This window comes from Mytilus californianus, unplaced genomic scaffold, assembly GCF_021869535.1.
Source record: "Mytilus californianus isolate M0D057914Y unplaced genomic scaffold, xbMytCali1.0.p SCAF_9, whole genome shotgun sequence".
Classification (NCBI taxonomy): domain Eukaryota; kingdom Metazoa; phylum Mollusca; class Bivalvia; order Mytilida; family Mytilidae; genus Mytilus; species Mytilus californianus.
In genome coordinates, this window is record NW_026262745.1 from 32,741,226 (window position 1) to 32,762,002 (window position 20,777).

A 20,777-nucleotide genomic window follows, 5' to 3' on the forward strand; every position below is an offset into this window, starting at 1 on the left:
CAGAGATCTTTTGTCTTTTAAGACCATCGCGTAGAAGAGACAAATACATTTTAAATTAAAAAATCAATCACTTCACTCTTGAAACTATGCACAATTTGAAAGTTTAACAATCTTTTTTTTGTTCAGAATATTGATTCATTTGTCATCATGTGATTTTCTTCAGAAACCGATCATTTTTTCTTCTTCATTGTTTTGAAAGGTGTGATCGATTTCGTGTTGTTGAAATGAAATTGCAACATCTGAATTGATAATTTATTGTAATTTTTTTAAGCTCTCCACAGAAATAATTTCTAAAGAATATGATTAAAAAAACTTGTCATCAGTTTATTAAATACACTAAAACTAGAAACATTAACACCCTCAAACAACAACAACAACTGAACCCCTGGCCTTTAATTGGGTACGTATACACAAACCATATAACAATTTTTGTTCTCTTCAATTAGAGTTACATAAAGTACTCAAAATAAAAATCAGATCACAATTTAATTCTGAATCAATAATTTTGGTTTGCTTTGAAATTTGGGTAATTGTTTTGATAGGTTTGTCGCGTTGTCATGGTACGTCAGTGTATTTTCGATAGTTTGCAAAACAGCGATAGTGTCATAAAAGTTAAGAACACAATGACACAGTAGGAAAGAACTCGATGCCCAGTAGTCATATAATTGATAACTGACGGAGAAATTTTAATTTTTTGGTATAAAGTCTCAATGTTGTCATGGTTGCCTCTGTTAGAAAGTAGACAATTATGTGACAGTCGTGTTTGATGCATGCCATGCAGATGTCATTTTAAATGAAGAACTCTTACCGTGATAAATTTTCCTGTTTAGAAGCTAAGGAATTCTGGGTAATATTTCAAAAAGCATTCACCAAAACGTTGTGATTTCTTGAAAACGTCTTTAAGGTCAAGGAACAGAAAAATCTATGTACTAGAAATTGGAATTTATATTATTTTAAGACAAATTGGAGAACAATTTTCGCCGATTTTACACGCTTTCTATACAAATGTTCGCTTATTTTGAGAGAATTCAATCGGTAATATTTCAGAATATAAAAGAGATAAATGCATTATTTTTTTCGATTTTCAGTTACATTTTTAACGAGCCTAATTTGTATACAAAATTTTACCAAAATCTGTGACATAGCCCATTTACTGTAACTTGACTTAAGAATTGTAAACGATATAGTTACTCCGTAAATAACAACGCCTGATTAATGTTTTTGGTCACTTTTAGCAGCGAAATTTACATAAATATCAACATAAAGTCGCTAACAGGACAACCAGACAATCAATTAAAAACCCTACATAGAAATCTTGAGATGACCCGGGTTAATAAGTTTTGTAGAATCTGTGTCAATAAATCTGACAGGTTTCACCTATCCATCATACCCCTGATAAGCTTTTGTAAATACTAATCCATGTAAAAAGATCTATATTTAATGATTGAAATATTTTTGGAACTATAGTTCTCCTCGACATTGTCAAAAGCATTTAGATTAACTACAGAACGGCCTGGACATTCTGATTAAAACTTTTCTTAGTTGTTTACTTATGTATAATGTATGCAAAGTAATAATTTGATAAATTGTCAAATGAGTCGATTAATTTCGACATTTTTCTGTAAGACTACATGTAGAGGGACTGATTTATAACTCTTGTAGTGGACTAGGGGATGATATATTACAATAATACTTGGAAGTATAATTTAATTCATCAACATGCAAATTAATTCAGGATTTTCGGTTATTTCAGAAAACGCTAATAAAAGGTATGTCAAAACCTTGTCTTTGAAAAGGTCCTAGAAAAATACAGTTGTAATTCAAATTACTTTCGACAAAATTTTATCTGTCAAGTTTGAATTTCAGGTTGAATAATTGGTCGTTTTTCTTAAATATTATCTAATTAATTTCATTTCTTTTTGTGTACATTTTTATATTACCTCATCAAAAGACCTTGCGGTCGCTTTTGAAGCTTACTATACGATTTTGATTTGCTGATTGTTGTAGGCCGTACGATGATCTGTATTTGTTCACGTCTTTGTCCATTGGTCTTGTGGATAGTTGTCTCATTGGCAATCATATCACATCTCCTTATTTTATACTGCATCTTACTTGAAGAACTCCTTGATATGATAGTCAAATAATATAATATTTTGAATGGGGCACGTATTGGGGATGATAATTTCTATGTTGTCTATACTGTTGAACTGGGAATACATGATTTTTCTTTAAATTCTGTAAAGAGAGAAACTTTGGAATAATGGAAGTAATGAAAAATCATCTGAACATTAATTCGGGTGTATCATGAGCTGAAGTATACAGATATGATTCAAGTTGATACGATCACCCTCATTTTATACATCTTAGATCATATAACATACACGTGATTAAAGGGGGATTTAATTTCCATATTGGATTTAAGTTACTATTAATGTATTTCAAACTATTGTACTGAATAACCATTTGTGTAGGAATGCTACTTTGAATGAACACGGCTAAAAAACTAATCTTCTTTTGTTTCTTTTTAATCTTGTTAATCAAAAACAAATACAAATGTGTACAATTGTTTCATATTAAAGAGGTCGTGACAGGACACTGTAGGCCCTTAAAATTTTCTATTCCAACTAATCTCAATTTTTTTCGAAAAAAAGCGGATGTGCATATGAAAATACTAGATTTAAAAGCTTTTTCCTAAGTACATTTAGAGACTCATAATCGAAGTCATTAAGAACAAATTACCTGGGTGTGATAAGCCAAGTCAATTTTAACCCCAATTAATATATAATAAATCATTAAATTATTGACTTTTTATTATTTTGTATTTTCAGAGCTACTTCCAGGGTAGCGTCAGAATCTAGGGAAGCCATGTTCCGAAGAGCAATGGCACTTTTGTCGGCTCGATGCACTAGCGTGCTCGGGTCACAAACCGTGGAAACTCCATTCGGAACCGTAAAACAACCTACATTCGGAATACAGGTACCACAGTATTTCTACATCAAGCAGGAGAAACCACGACCAATGCCTCCTTTAAAAGTAAGTAAAATTTGTATATTCGCGAGTGATATATGCATATAAATAAATTTATAGTTTGACTGTGTACGGATATACTTTTCTACTTTAGGAAATCGACACAGAGTGATACGACTGTTTCAAGCTTAATATATATTTTAATACTTTATACAAATAATGATTTTAAATTGTATAAGCATAATACAGTTTGTTTTGTAGTTTAACACGTGGTAGAAAATACAGAAATACTTAAAAATTATTTCTGACTAAAATCCTCGACAAGGAGTGGAAAACGACTTCAGATACAATGTATCAGCTATATTTGGTATCCCATAACAAATGTTAAAATTAAAAAAGCAAATATTTTTTTATTATAATTAGTAACTTATCAATAAATATTGATTGTAGTAAAAATATTTCTTGTTTATTCCTGTTTTGTCAACTTAGTCTCGTTAAAAACAAAGATTGAAGATTAATTTGATCAATGAATATTTTGAATTTGAATGCGCACTTTAAACTTCTTGGTGCAAACTATCAACATGGTTTTTGATAAGACTGTTTACCATTGTTTATTCATACTGGCACACCTAGTCATACGTACATATGCATGTATATAAAGCAATCAGCAAATGTTTTGTTAACTATTGTATTGCAAAATAAATGTTCTATTTGGTGCATACACTTTTGCACGGAGGTCGAATCTCTCCTTTATTACAATTTATGTAAGAAAAGCATTATGCGCATTTTGATAGACATAAATTTTAACCCAGAAAAAATGAGGAACTAAGATTTGGAGGTACACGTTTCTTTGAGCTTGTAACTTTTCTTTCTAAAACCGATATTATTTGAAAAGAGAGAGAGAAGATAATATGGGACATTCAAAACCATTACGGTCAATAAAAACATATAAACACCATGGCCAAAAGAAAAACTATGAAAAGACAAACAACAACGATAAAACACCACACAGAAAACTAAAGATTGAGCAACACGAACCCTTAATAAAACGGGGTTGAACTCATCTGCTCCGGAAGGGTAAACATTTTCTGCTCTGATAGTGGCACCCGCCTGCCATTAATAAAAAAATCAAGACAGAAAAAAATCATTCGGTACAAATTTTAGACCTATCGAACAGAAAATTACCAATTCTTATCCATTTTAATTACACATCAATATTTATCGCATATCTCGTTTTTATAGGCCTGGCAAGGATATAATGGCAACGTTTACTTTGAACCTATATCAATTGCTGGAATGCCGAATGATGTTTTAATGCCAAAGAGTGGCAAATCCCGTGGTTCTCATGTCAATGATCAAATAAATAGAATGACACCAGGACAAAAGAGACCAATGACAGAACCTAACAGATCTCCAGATAGCAGTAGTAACAGCAGATCTATTTCTCGTAATACAGGAAAGAGTAACAATTCAAAGAACCGACCATCAACTCGGCAGATGGCGCTATTAGACAAACGGACTGTTCTGAACAGATTCAATACTTCTTTAGATGACGATATCACGTTGATAGAAACAACAGAAACAACCGGAAGTCTGGCTGTAAGACCAAAAAGTGACAATATAATTGATTACAAAACCAGACATGATCAGATGTATAACAGAGAAAGAATATGCAAAGGATCTGTAGCACATAAACAATATATTGCTAAAATGCAAGGAAATAGGCCTTCTTTGAAAGTAAGTGGCGGGAAGTATTCAACCCCAGCGGTTACTTCTCCTCTACTACGCACACAAACACAGTATTCCTTAAGTAATAATCGGCTAACGACGAATAGTCCAGATTTATATGCAGCTCAACTTCCTCCTTTAGAACAGCTTCGAAATTCAGTTCGTCATATGGACAACACAAACGAAAAACAAAGCTATGGACGAGCTCGGCCAGTAACGAACGATATTAAACCTTTCATCAAATATAGTCCAGATATCAAAATCAAGCAACCAGCTGTTAATTATGTGTAGTTACGTTTCTTTTGGTCGTGTATTAGTGCTGTATTTAACTAGTAATACTCGGATGTATGCGTAAACGTGCAGTATACATATAATAATCGAAGAAAAAATCGTTGTTCTTGGATTTCATATCGGACATTACATACCTTTTTAAGCAATGTAAGTACATTTAAAAGCGTATGATGAAGGATTTCTAAGGTATCATTTGAGTATATTAAAGCTCACATAACTTCATAAATGTGCCAAACTGAAGTTTCGAACTTACATGCAGACCATTATTGCTTAACTGAAGGTTATCGAATATTCATACAGTAATTTAAACAACATAATTTCCGGAAGTAATTCGTGTTTATTATTTCAATTCTAATATGGATGTCAGTCTTTCACTCTGTTTCACGTGTACATTGTAGTGCTATGGATCGTTTTTTGTTTTCGCTGGTGTTTCGTTATTTCGCAACAAAAATGTTCATCTAGAGTGTAAAATTTGGTGTAAATTCTGTTATATAACGGCCTCTTCAGTATTACTTATAATAGTCGGTATAAGTTTATTGTGGTGATTTTGTAAAAAAGTAATTGGAAGCTTTGAAAGGACTTGAAATGTGCAACTTTCGATTTGAATCTTCCTTTTTGATTGTGAAATCTTTAAGGTATTTTCCAATGCAATATCATGAATGAATTACCAAGCAGTTCGGAATTCAAATAACGAATTGTTGAATCAGAATTATAAGATATCAGAGCACCTGGAAAATAAACATTTTACTTCGTAGATTATAAATCTGTTGACAAGATATAAGTTACAGGAAAAGAAAATCTTTTAGTTCGTAGATTATGAAGTATAAAAAAAAATAGGTAAAAACTTTGGTAAGGAAGATTCAGACAGTATAACAATCGTTAGTGGCAAGATATCTTAAAACGAAACACAGGCACTTATGGATGATAGGAGAAGTCGAAGTCTGTATTTTATTGATACAAGAGCCTGTGATATATACCAATACATTAAATAGCTACATACTTTTCGCTTTTAAGATTTCGTTGATCATTTACTATCATAAAATACTTATTTTATCTAACGTCATCCTTGTGCATTAGAAAATAACCTTTAAAATGTTCTGCTTAAAACAGTTGCCTTTACTTTTACACAGTTGCCTTTTCCGGTTTCAAATTAAGTGTCATTATTTTCATACTCTCCATTAAAAGTTTAAATTATTAACCTAAAATAGAGTTGACGTTAGATATGAATATTATAACTTAGGATAGATGTAGCAAAATTGTATAGGTTTATTTCCGTGAGAATTGTTACAGATCAAGTATTGGGACCATAGTCGTTTTAGATCTCATTACAGTGTTAAATTCTGAATATGTAATTTAAAAAAGGGAGCAAAAGATCCCCTATTGGGGGATTGGGTCAATTAAAAACTATAGTCCAAGACCGGCTGACAACACCTTTGTTTAAACGTGTACAAATATTTTAAGAATGTGTCAATTATTTTCATAGCGTTCCCAAATATCACAATAACAGGACGCAAATTTAACTTGGCGATGTTTATTGTGTTGTATGAATTTAGAGAAGAATAATTTGTACTTTTTAAAATAATGATAATTTTGAAAAATAATTTAATACCTTAGTATTGTAAAAATCGGTGACTATCTCGGTTTGTATTTAGTTGGTACAATGTGTTTCATTTGTACTGCCGTAGGGTATTATGTTGCCAATAGTATTCAAATATATACCGGTTAATCACATCTGTCGTAACTCTTCTGCAAGTCATATATTGAAGGATGCATACCAGCATCTATTGTCTTTGAAGTAGCATATCTGTGATATTTACCCGTAAATTGTGTGTGCATTGCATCTGTTTTCTTATGAAAATTGTAATTATGTATGAAACCTAAATTAATAAAAAATTATGTAGAAACTCTAATTGTTACAAAAAACATAATGGTGATTTTAATCACTTTGTATATATTACAAAGGTAATACATATACAAATTCCAGTAGATATCGCAGTTCTTTACAAAAAGAAACATGCCATTTCCTGAAAAAAACATACTTTTAGATGTTGTTTTTTTTTTATTCCATGGTATTGTTGACGCTGTCTTTCAAATTATACCCAGATCTCCTTTATCAACAAACCAACAACAACAACAAAAAACTACAATAAACAGACAAGTCCAAATGATATATGTTGAAAATTGTAGATTAAGCTTGCAAAGACGACACATACAGATATAAAAATAAGAAGATGTGGTATGATTGCCAATGAGACAACTCTCCACCAGAGACCAAATGACACAGAAGATTTTAGTTCATTTCTAAAGCTCTTTCCATTTCCTTCCATTTTATAGTTTCTTCATTCATTTTCGTTTATCAAGTTCGTACTCAATTGATTTTTGCTCGAGGCAATGTGAAATTTTAGTTTTTCTTTTATAATTAACATATACATCCCGATCAAAAAAAGGACTGCTTATTTTCAGATTCATTTATCGACTTTTTCACGAAACCATAACAATTTTATTGTGCATAAAGCATATTAATTTTAGTCTATTATTCAAACTGTTTTTTTAAACCAATGAAAAGCCATCGTTTAATCAATAGTTCGAGTGCCACGGATAAGTCATGTTTACACAAAAAGCGCATCTGGCGTACCAATTCATAAGCTTATGCATCGTTTATGCATTATGTTTATTTCTGGTTTGTGTTTTGTATATGAAGAAGTATTCCTGTCTACCATTTTACTGGCAAGTCAGACATGTATTAGCCAATCAACAATTGTTCTAATGAAAGATTTTCCTTAAACATTGATTAGTATTATATATAGACATTGATTCTTGAATGATCACTGAAGGAAGTTCTCGTGAAGTGTATTCCTATTCTGTGTGTATGATAATAAAAAAAATGAAATTATTTAGCTTCTCAAGAAAAATGAAAAGAAGCTTGCATTATCCGTTAACTTCAATTTCCTCTATATGATGTCCTTTCACTGAATAATTCCAAATTTGGTGGCTTTGTTGTCTGTATGTATCCCAATGCACTTGAAATAAAGGATACCACAGATACAGTTAAGTCTGACTCATATCAAAACTTACATCCAATGATTGACAATGAAGGTCGGTCAAGCACTAAATTATGATTTAAATTTCCCCATTATGAACTTTCCATATCTGTATAGGAATATTCCAGCAGCGCCATTATTTGGAAAATATATCTACAAGTTGACCAGTTAATTCAGTACTTTCGTGACCCGTCATGGTATCCTTGATAGGAGGTAACTGGTTACATGGAAGCTATTGCATCAAGGGTTCCGAGTGGTAATGTTGAAGTCATCCCCTCGAAAATTTTACGGACGCCATCATGATTTAGTTTACCGTTATTGAATATCGGTTTTACAGATCACCTGGTGTATATTCCATTTGTCTTATCCATCACCCGGTGCTCTTGTCATCTATTGTGGCACTGCCGAATACAACTTATCGGATTTTTACGTGCACGAACAACGTGACGGGTGCCAAATGGGGAGAAGGAACTGCTTACTCTGTTTTGGTAGGGTTCTTGTTGCTCACTCGTTACTTTTCTGTGATATGCTTTGTTATTGTTTTTTTTATTTTTTTCGTCGTTTTTATTTTTATGCATTGGTGTTTTCTACTTTAATTGGTATTATGATTTATGATTGCCTCATTGGTAACTTCTCTGTCTTTAGAAATACACAATGAAAAAAAAATGAAAAAAAAAAAATGGAAAAAGCAGTTAAGCTAGACGACTCCAAGGAATGCCCTCATTTTGACGAGGATGGATAATCCACTGTCTATATAAGTAAAAACCCTCGTTTGTTCGTCGAGTTTATGCTTTTTAACTTAAAGCATAAAAAATAAAATATACTTTTTTCATATTTTAGTTAAATATTGAGAGAGACAGATAGTTTTTAAAAAAGCATCACAAATATTAAGTCTATAGTATAGTTACATTAAAGAAAGTGAGATAGCATTGTCTTATACGAAACGTTGTTTCACGTGGCATATCTGATCAAAATGCAATTAATATGATTAATATGTCATTTAGTCCAATAAGGTCGAAAGTTTTTTCCTGTGTATTCGATGAAACATCTGTCTTAACTATCCTTTCTGGAGGCAAGTCCAGATGAACAATCATTGAAAATACCATTATAGCTTACTATGACAAATATGATTAATTAAATTCAACAGAATCATCCCCACAGCGCACCATTTATTTCAATGGACTACATAAGTTTACCGGACGACTCCAGTATGATGGTATGTATCTTTTGTGCATATACCATGTATACATGTATGTTTGTGTTGGCATCATTTTTTATATCTAAAACCTTCTATAAGTGACAAATATAAGAATTCGAAACATTTGTTTGATATAATTTTCAAAGACGATTAATATTAAGTGTAGTTAAGCAATAGTAGATTTAAATAACAAAAACAAAAAAATTTCAATAAAAGCAATTATACGTTCATAGCACTCATCCATACACGCTAAATAAATGATAATAAATAATTTCACAAATGATTTATAGATGATTGATTCCTAGATTTTTTTCATTTGTATGAACATACACATTATTCCTTCACAATCTCATTTCAATTGGTTTAAACCATCACTTAAGATGCAGCATTTTTAAAATATTTTCATATTTTAGGTAAACATGGTAAATTGAATGATACAACATGTTCAGATTTGGTTAAAGTAAGTCAAAGCAAATGACTTCAATTCATCAGTATGTTCAAGCTGCCTTTTTCATATTGTTCGATCCTTAAAGCTCCTTGTAGCAGACATTCGGTATTATTTTGTGATGAACAATGTTTTTCATAATTTTTCAACGTACTCCTTACTGGATTAATATCGTAGCTGGTCCAATTATTTCTTACTTGACAATCTGGATGAACATAATAGTGTTTGTAGCGTTTTTTGACAAGCGAATCAAAACACCTGTTACAATTCTATTGCAAGGATTAGCGATATCGGATAGCCTTACCGCATTCTGTACATACGGACTTGTGCCTTTGTTTGTTCATCAGTTTAGAGATATTGGGATAACCAACACAGATGACAACATTCAAATAGGAACACCTGTAGGTTTTGGACTGGGCGCACAGAAAAATTTTACAGTGAGTGATATTACAAATTTAGTTAATATCAAATATCCCTATTGTATTATCCACTATTGTGCTACTCAGCTGGCTGACAGTTTCCATCTTGTATCCGTGTTATTGACCGCTTCTCTTGGTTTGCAGAAACTCTTAGCTGTAGCCTTTCCAATCCGATTTCGAATAAACATCACCAACAGAAAATCAGTTATTGTTTGTTGGATTTGCTTTTTCACTTCGATGATGATAAATATACCGAGGATTTTTGTTGTTCGTCTAAGGTCCATAGAAAAGGACACATGTTTTGTCTCTAAGCCGAACAAATTACTAGAGAAGTATGTATTGATGTTTCATCCGTTCTTGTTTCTTTTCTTGCTGGTTTCTGCAGTAGTTATAATGACAATTTCTTCATTGTATATAGCGTTCATACTTTGCTATCAGAAAAGAATTCGGAGAAACGATTCACTCCCAATGTGTAAAACTAAAAGGAGATCGAGTATCTTGATTTTGTGCATAGTTGTTGTTTTCTTATTATCCGAGATACCGCGTTTACTTATCAATATTACCGTATTCAACACATACAAGTCTGATATGAATAAGGAAGACATCGTTTGGAAAAAAGTGAAGTATGAGATAAGCGACAAATCTATGAAATGTCTAGACAGACGGCAGCTCAGATTCGTACAAAAAGTTAACTCTGATTTAAACTTAAATATAAGTATGTCTTGCCAACCTGATATTGATTCGTCGCACAATTATAGCGTTTGGACAAATTATGTAGTTCATACGTTGGTTGGAAATACGTATGAAGATTACAGAAAGCAACTTTCCAGTAAGATTGATCCCGAATATAAAGAAATGGTTACAACTATTATCCAAAAGCTGACTGGACTTATGAAAAATAATACTGAACGAAGTTTGACGAAACTTATTGATATAATTATCTGTAACAATATCAGCAAAGTTAATTTTGAAAAGATTAAACGCTCCTATGAAATGGCCATCTACTCGTGTGACATAAGTAAAATCCCACCTATACACAAACACTTTTCCTATCTTATTCTAGGGATCACCCCATACAGTGAACCTATGAATTACATACTGAATATTGTATGGGGGAAATTCGACATCACTCTGGGAAAGTTGAAAATTATCATGGAGATTCTTAAAATATCAACCGTAGTCGGATGTGTTTCTAATTTCGTCATCTATTTTTTAATGAGCAAAAAACTAAGAAGGGCACTAAAATTTTCTAGAAATTTGCCATTCCTTAATTACAAAAAAAGAGTTGTAGCATGGGAGTTACAAAGATACAAAGTGTCCACGAAATCTATAAGTACCGATGCTACTGAAACTGATACTGAGTTTGTATTGGACTAAAGTTTACATTTAAGAAACAGTTGATAGATATATCTTTTATGTGAGGATGTCTGTATTCTATTTAATTCTGTTGAATTTACTACCACTGGGTTGACACTACAACTTGAAGACTATTATTTCCTTAAGATTATTACCTTAATACATCTGTATATGACCCATTGTTAAAAATAATAAGGACATTTGATTATTTTTCAGCTGATATATTTTTTTCAAATAGTATGAAGTCTAAGGTTGCAGTCGCTGGTTTCTTCAGATCTTTTTTGCTTTATATGTTTTCCATATATTTATACAATATCAAAAACATATTATTTATTTCTTAAATATTATTTCCTTCTGTCTGATGAAACTGGGTTTAAAGTTGTTTTAGCGGCGATAATGCACAATGAAATATCGATTAAGTTATGTTTGCATATTGTTAATATGTATATGTTCCCTGCAAAATTTTGGTTTATGAGAATAAAGTATTCCTTCTTTCAATCATCCTTTCATTCATGTTACATCCACGTCGTCTGTCATTTGTATCATATGGAGAAAAAAAAAAGCATTGACATATTTCAAGTACGTCTCTGATGTACAAAATTTTAAGCCAACTTTCTATGATCAGTTTATTATCGTAAGACAATAAAAATGTTATTGTTTCTAACATTAAGAGTACCATTGACCGTCCGTCCTTCCGTTCTTCTGTCTGTCCGTCCCATTTCGTTGCAAAGCTTGAACGGGGGCATTCGTGTCCGCCGACATATTCTTCTTTTATTTGACCCCATATACGGAGTGAAAATGGAACAAAACAAAGGTTTACTCAAAATCGTCGACAAAAATTATGAGAATTAACTAAGTGATCACAAGAAAAGACTGTCTACTATATGCGGGTTTTCTGTCTGAATACCGGGTCTGCACAGATTTTTTTGGGGAGACAATACATTCATAAGACATGTAACGAAAAGGGGTATAACAAATTATTCTGGAAACAAGTACTCTAAAAGTTATGGTATTTTTTCTTTTGTTTGTTTTGTAGAGTTTGTAATCCTAGGTTTCCATTCACTCATCAGGTCATATGTTTAATCAAATGCAATCTAATTAAACAGATTGAATCAAATGGACCTACTTTCAAAGTTATCATTAATGCATTTTTCAGCGACTTTGGATGTTGATAGCAACACAGAAGTTATGTACACTTTTCTGATATTGTCTGTTAAGTCTACATCCATTCTTCTATGTGGAACTAGATTTGCTTTTCCTTCCCGGAGCACCTAAATTCACCACCATGATTTTTGTTGTCTATGATTTTTTTTGGTTGGAACGTGATGCTGAGTCTTTAGTTTTCTGTGTTTTGTAGACTGTTGTGATGTTGAGTCTTTAGTTTTCTTTGTTTTAGTAGACTGATGTTTGTCGTTTTTCAGTTGTTTGCCATTGTGCAGTCCTTTTTTACGACTTCTGATTTTGTTTTGTACCTTTGGTGTCTTCTGTCTTTTTTCTTCTTCTTTCTTAAACGATATGCCATGAATAGATTTCTTTAAAACTAAATTCAAAGCGATAGTTTGTTGCTGAACACTAGCTGCAAATAATTCTATTGGTCTTTTTGTATCGTCCATTTTATGATAACTCTTCCCATAAGCACAAATGGACTGATGCGTGCGCAGATTCACTAATAGCCATTGGGATGCTTTTTCCGTTTTATGAGTATTAGACAACCACCATCAAACTTATTCATAACTATGGAGCAAATTAATCAGTGTGCAACAGTTAATCTATTAGATAGAAAAAAGTAAACATACATAACACATTATAAGGGAAGTAATCAAATGAATAAATGGTTTAGATTCATTTAAATAAAAAAAAAATCAACTGCATATCAGAATTTTCGCTTTATCTATTTTGTTGTTTACTCAAAACAAAACAAAAATAACAATGTAATTTATACATTATAATAAATTTTAATTATCATACATATCTATTTGAAATTCTCCCAAAGTTCATTCACAAATGAATACAATAAATAAGACACTCAAGTAAGTAAAGTATTTGGATTACATTATACTAGTGTGTATACGCTTTTTCAGGCGTATCTGTAAAATTAAAAAGATGTGGTATGATTGTCAATGAGACAACTCTCCACCTGAGACCAAATGACATTGAAGTTAACAACTATAGGTCACCGTACGGTGAATATTGTTCTTTTTCTTGCTTTTCATCTCGCCTTACTCCTCTGAAACTAAATCAATAAATATTATAACATTTAGAATGTTAAAATGACATACATACTGACGGACCACACATTTGGTGATTATTTTTACCAAATCATGATTGATCTTAATATAACTTCTATTCATGCTTACCATATTCTTTTCCGTATCATGACTTACCTGAGGTAATCGAACATACCGGATCATTGAAGTCGCACGAATTTCTTAAAGCGAAATTAAAAACCCATAAATGATTCCTTTTAGGGTTTTTTCTTCGTGAAACAATTCTTTCAATCCATACCCACAATTAAATCAGTGAAAAAATGTTGCATCTCCATATTGCCGAGACAGAGCAATGAAAATCTGAATCAGGCCATAAGAATATTGTAGGCAAGAAAACGTGAACGTGCTGTTGCAAGACAATTTAACGTCAGGAACTCGTCTTACTGTCGTTACAACAACGGCACAGGCAGACGGGATTTGTTGATGACCATCCATGACCTAATCAATATGTAGTGACAACGCCACGTCAATAACATTTGAATACGCAACGTCATTTGCGAGACATGTTTACGACCGCAACGTCAACTGCTAATCAAGTCGCCAAATGCCATGGCAGACAGATTCACGCCATTAATGTTTCGCAAATACTAAATTAAACCCCATAATTGCCAAAACACACTGTAATGGGTGGGACAGGGGCAAAATCAGAAGGTACAAAACAGAACTCAAAACATGCCCAACAGAATTGGTTGACCTTTCTGACAATCATTTTTGCGTTGGTTACAGGAAGTCATTAACTTTAACGGTGACACATACATTGTAAAGAGGAAAACCAGGGTCTCAGGTCATACCACATGATTTGAACATTAAAAATGACGAAATCAATTCAACTTTCAAACTGCAAACTTTTTTTAAACAATGAAGTAACAAATGAAATGTGTTTTTATAGATTTACTTTACAAAAACATCATATTTGAAAATGGTAATTAAAAAGAATAAGCTATTGTTGCACTTTTAAAGTCCGTCAGTATATATATATTTATTTCCAAATGGTAGTTCAAAATCATATTAAACATGAATAAGTATATTTATAAACAAGAATGTGTCCATAGTACACGGATGCCCCACTCTCACTATCATTTTCTATGTTCACTGAACAGTAAAATTGGGGGTCAAAACTCTAATTTGGCATTAAAATTAGAAAGATCATATCATAGGGAACATGTGTACTAAGTTTCTAGTTGATTGGAATCAACTTCATCAAAAACAACCTTGACCAAAAACTTTAACCTGAAGCGAGACAGACGGACGGAAGAACGGACGAACGGACGCACAGACCGCAAAACATAATGCACCTAGGTGGAGCATAAAAAACAATATTTTGCATCAGGCAAAGTGGACATTGTATGAACTTGGCACAAACACTTGTCTCTTTTTTTCAGAGACAAGTGCCTGTGGAACTTGCATGGCTGCCTTTTGATCAGATGGCTTTTTTTTGTAAAGATTGAATGACTTTTGAAAAACGCCCCTGGTGTGAAATAAATTAAGGAAAAATTGATTCTATCCCCAATTTAAGATTGTTGTAGAAGGGAAGTGATAAAAGATTTGATGAATATATGTTTGTCTCTAGAAAAAAAACAAGATAAATTTTTGGCTTTGAGCGTTCGTGATTAATGTAAATCCAGGAATACAACCAATATAATCCCTCAAAAAGATCTCTGGGGATTATATTGGTGTCTCGGGGTGAATACGTTGTAAAATTGAAGAAGCCACATGATATTCTCAAGATACAGATCCAGGATTTTGAACGAGGGGTGGGGCAAAACACGGCAACGGTAGGAGTGAGATTTGTAAAGTATTTCCGTTCTAGCTCTGCGGTTGATATTTGTCTCATTGGCAACCATACCACATCTGCTCATTTTTATTTAACAATCACATATTTAGCTTCATAGGCTATGTTCTATATGTATCGTTTTTTGGTGCTAACAAAACTCAAGATCAAGTTCAGCAGACATTATCTAGCCTTTATAATAAGTTTTTATTTCAAGAAACACAATCAACCTGTGAAGTTATCTCTGTAAACAAAAAGAAAGCTATACAATACCTTGAAATATAACAGAACTGACGCGCGTGTTTATCGGTTGTATTAAAACAGTAGTTCTTTTTTCAATGAGACTAACATACTTACCGTATGTAATTGACAACGAACACACCGACTAATGGGAGCAATAAAGCACACACCACCACATAAGCTATCCATATATAGTCAGGTCTTTCACCTAAATAAATAAGAATCGTATTACTTCCCTACAATATTTGTCGTAAGTATGTAAAGGGACCCTTGAACTTATTGTTTTATTTTTCTTATATGCACTACTGATACTAAATAATTATACTGAATACATAACATGTATAGCGAGCTTATTGTTTTTTTTAAATTTTTTATACACTGTTGCTTTAAAAACCATTCATGGTCATTTTTTGGTTTATATTACAAGAAAATGACATATTAGATTTAACTTGTCGCCTAGATGTCTTTTATGGAAATTCATATCGTTGTGGTGTTGTTTCATTGATGTATACCCCACATTTAATTTCATTTCCTATAAAGATTTACTTAATTTCTGAATAAAAAATAATCATAGATGCTTTTTATGAAAAGACAAACATAAAGGTAAATTCAAAACTATTATCAACTTACGAAATACTTCGATAATGAATATGTCCATAGGTCGTCTTTGTTTATGCCTATTATATTTGTCTTTGAATAAATTTCTTGTTCGTGACAGAATTTTGGTAGTCTTTCTTAAATTTTTGCATTTTTGATTAAATGTATTTTTGTATGTCATGGCTACCAGTTTTTATTTGCGGAGGAAGCCGGTGCTCCCTAAATAGATCCACCAACCTTCAGCAAGAAAACATCTTTGTCAATCAAGATCGGAGTCGAACATACCTCGCCACTAGCAGTGTTCGAACTCACAGACTGTGTGTTGACAGGATAGTGATTACTGTAGAAAAAACTACCAAGACCATTCGATCACCTATTTTTATAAAATGTATAATAATAGAAACTGGCCTATCATTATTGCTAAAGAACCGTATGATTTTCCATGGCTTTTTTTTTCTGTTTTCAAATATGTTTAAGAGTTGATGTCCCTTGGGCTTACATCCTATCTGTTTTCGTCTAAATCTTTACCACTAATAAAAAATGTTACACCAAGTTGATTTATACACACAAGTGTAAATTTATGACTAGATGTATACATATATCCCTACTAAAAATTAAAGAATTTTATACTACTAATGTACTAAAGTTCATACCTTTTACTTTTGAATATACGTTTGTGATGTTTGTAGTACTGGAAACGGTGGAATTTTCTGCAATAAAATAACATAAAGTAAAACCGGGATTAAAAACCGTATATATAAAACTTCCAGGAATTTACTGATATAAAGACCAGCAAAACAAAAAGTACTGTTTTTTTAAGTGGATTAATTGATTGATTGATTGATAACCATGATTGATTGATTGTTGCTTTTAACACATGCAGTGTCAAACGTTTCATGTTTATTCAGGACTAGAACAAATTAACATTAAGTACAATAGGAAGGATGACTGGGATGTAAGGTTTGAAATTTGGACTTTGATGGATACGGACAGAATTTGTACCTTGCAGCATGCAATCTACGGACCACATCAAAGGTTCTTCAACGTACAGAAAGCGTGCGTGGCGCTCATCCGTCACGGGGCATCGTATTTAATGTCCTTATTACGATCAGAAGTGGCTGCGAATTTATAAATCCCACACAACCAAACGGAGGCCCCTCTTAAGCAAAGATTTGACTGCCGGATGAAAATACCTCGTCACGAATAGGGTTCGAACTCACAAACTCTGTGTTGACAGGATAATGATTACTGTAGAAAATACTATAAAAATTAAAATTACAAAAATGCCGAACTCCAAGGAAAATTCAAAACGGAAAGTCCCTTATCAAAGGGCAAAATTAAAAGCTCAAACACATCAAACGAATGGAAAACAACTGTCATATTTCTGACTTGGTACAGGCATTTCCTTATGTAGAAAATGGTATATTAAACCTGGTTTTATAGCTAGCTAAACCTCTCACTTGTATGACAGTCGTATAAAATTCCATTATATTGACAACAATGTGTGAACAAAACAAACAGACATAATAGGTAAAAATGTCAAAAATAGGGGTACAGCAGTCAACAGTGTTTTATAATCTTAATCACTATAAAACCAAACAAATATGTCAACAAAGAAAAACAAAATGGCATATAGACAAAGCACATAAGCAAACATGAAAGACAAGAACACAAAAAATGATCAAATCACAATAACACAATGGCGGGATGTATAAATACCGAGCCACGCCAAAAGGATATTACCAAAATGGACTAAACAGTATATGTTAATCATTTACAAAGACAAATAAAATACAAAGACAAACAATATAACACTTAATTAAGATCATAAACAACATCAGTACCTAGAATCTATACATCAAGACCGTCCTGTATTATTTGTGAATTTGATACGGAATACTTATCAACTAGGTCTTAGTATCTTCCGATGAACTTTTCTAGAAAAAGGACGAGACGTTCTTTGAAATAACCCTGGTTCATCAACTTTCTGCTCAAACACTGATGACGTTTTATAAAGTCTAAGTAGTAGCTGTAAGCTCTGGAATACCGAATGAGTTGGGAAATGTATATCCCATATGCAGGTGATGTTAGTATATTGCTACTAAGGTGGGGGAAATTGATAATTTCAAAATTAAAACCAAGACCATTCGATCACCTATTTTTATTATTGCTAACGAACCATATGTTGTTCCATGAAATTTTTTTCTGTTTTCAAATGTGTTTAAAGTTGATGTCTCTTGGACTTAAATCCTATCCTTTTCCGTCTAAATTTTTACCACTATAAAATGTTAAACCAAGTTGATTTTTACACACAAGTGTAAATTTATGACTAGATGTATACATATCTCCCTACTAAAAATTAAAGAACTGTATACTACAATTGCATTGAAGTGCATACCTTCAACTTTTGAATTTATGGTTGTGTAGCTTGTAGTACTGGAAACAGTGGAACTTTCTGTAATGATATAGCATAAAGTTTAACCTGGACGAAAACCGTATATATAAAGCTTGACATAGGTATACTAAACAATCGTTGTTTATATAAGAATTTACTGATATAAAGACCAGACCAGTAAACAAATTTTTTTTTCAAGTAGATTAATTAATTAATTTCTTGCTTGCTTGCTTGATTGATTTTTGCTTGTCTAACGTTCAATGTCAAATGATGCATGCCTATGCGGGACTAGAACGAATTGATATTAATTACAATAGAAAGGTTGACCGGAATGTAACGTGGGACATTTTCGCTTTGATTGATACGGAAAGAAATTGTACCTTGCAGCATGCAACCTACGGAGCCCAGCAATTTTTCGCACGTACAGAGATCCTGCGTAACACTCATCCTTCACAAGGCTTTAGCTTTAACGTCTTCATTCCAACCAGACATTGATGTGTATTTGTACATCGCACCCAACCAAACGAACACCCTCTTTAGCAAAGGTTTTACTGCCGGAAGGGCGAATCAAGGGATGACCATATGTCTATACCCCAATCTACCCTAATTTGTTGTCACATAGTAATAATTACTTGGTGCTTCGTGTTGATTGGTTGCTGTTTCATTTATGTATACACCAAATCTATTATTTTTCATATATAGAATATTAATGTCTTCACAGTCATGTAAATAAATGCAAAATAATTTCAGATAAGTTGTTGGGTGATATCAGTGGTACTAAAGTTTGATTGATTGATTGGTGTACACGCGACTTTTAGCACTGTTGGCTATTTTGTTGCAGAAAGTTTTTATTAGTGGAGGAAGCCGGAGTGCCCGGAGAGAACCACCAACCTTCGGTTGGAAAACTGACAATCCTAGTCAGTGAATATAGGCGTCGAACGCACCTGCCACATGCGGGACTCGAACTCACAACCTCAATGTTGACGGGCTAGTGTTACAGTAGTTGAAAACAAGTACATGGGCCACTCTTTTTAAGATAACATTTTGTTTTCATTATGAAGATTATTTAAACCAATTTTTTTAAGAAATCACATTTTTTTTAATTAGATAAATATACAGCGAAAAAAAAAATAACACATTAATATAAAAGAATTAACACCAAAGTTTGAATTTAGATTTTAATTGAATTTAAATTTTAAGTAAGATGTTAATTGAACGTACCTGTTGTAGCTCCATAGCAATTTATTATAAACGTAGATGAAAGTAATATCAGGGAGAAAGGCATATAAATTAAATCCATAGTCATCATATTAGAGCCATAACTGATTTAACAAAATCATAACTTCCTTATTAAATAAATTTCTAAATATATTCTTTCCATTGTTTCTAACAAATGAGCTCTAACGTGGAAACATTCCAAAAGTTATAAAATTAAATAATCCGGTTCAAGGTAATGAGCTGGATCCATATGGAACAGATGACAAAACCGTATAATCATTTGTTGATTACGATATGAATGTGCCATATAATTTACACTTGTCTTCTTTTGTTCAAACAATGAATTCCCTCTAGCAAAATCAAACTAAATATATAAAAACGATAATGCATTTCATTTATTTTCTATTTACCTATATCCCTGTTAGGAGATTTTAATTACATTCAAGTTAACATATAGTGGTGAAAAACTTCTAAAAAGAAGTCTGTTTGTTTGGCCATTTACACACAGTGTATCTGTCAACTTGTTTGACTTTTATTTGGTAAAAGTGCTAATTCACTAAGTTTAATAGTTTATTTCAAGCTAGAAGCAATACAGCCTATAGGTTTATCAGAAATATAGACCTAACTTATTTCAAACAGAATAGCACATCCTAAATTTTACGGTGATGTTGTTTACCGAGCCCGGAAATTTAGTTACGATCCGGGTAAACTTATCAATCCTTTATATAATTTTTTTTGGCGCATATACGAATAAAAAAAAACAAGGTTTACTAAAAATTAAGTCGACAAAGTGATAAGAATTATCTAGCTGATCACAAAAAAGACTATGCACTATATGAGGGTT

At 32.4% G+C, this 20,777-nt stretch overlaps 1 protein-coding gene and 1 long non-coding RNA gene across 3 annotated transcripts in view; one reads left to right on the forward strand and one right to left on the reverse strand.

Annotated features, from left to right (window-relative positions):
- Window positions 1–6,891, forward strand: part of LOC127715085 (uncharacterized) — a 35,871-nt gene extending 28,980 nt beyond the window's left edge. For both annotated transcript variants that reach the window (XM_052221115.1, XM_052221116.1), the window contains 2 exons: window positions 2,829–3,033; window positions 4,210–6,891. In XM_052221115.1, the coding sequence (XP_052077075.1) occupies window positions 2,829–3,033; window positions 4,210–4,986 (982 nt within the window). In that variant the 3' untranslated portion in view covers window positions 4,987–6,891. The remainder of the gene's footprint in view (window positions 1–2,828; window positions 3,034–4,209) is intronic.
- A 6,425-nt stretch (window positions 6,892–13,316) lies between these two features.
- Window positions 13,317–19,930, reverse strand: LOC127715129 (uncharacterized). The gene is made up of 4 exons (XR_007988171.1): window positions 18,719–19,930; window positions 16,974–17,030; window positions 15,841–15,931; window positions 13,317–13,678 (listed from the first exon to the last, which is right to left on the reverse strand). It is a non-coding gene; the product is annotated as an uncharacterized LOC127715129 (long non-coding RNA).
- Between the last annotated feature and the right edge of the window lie 847 nt (window positions 19,931–20,777).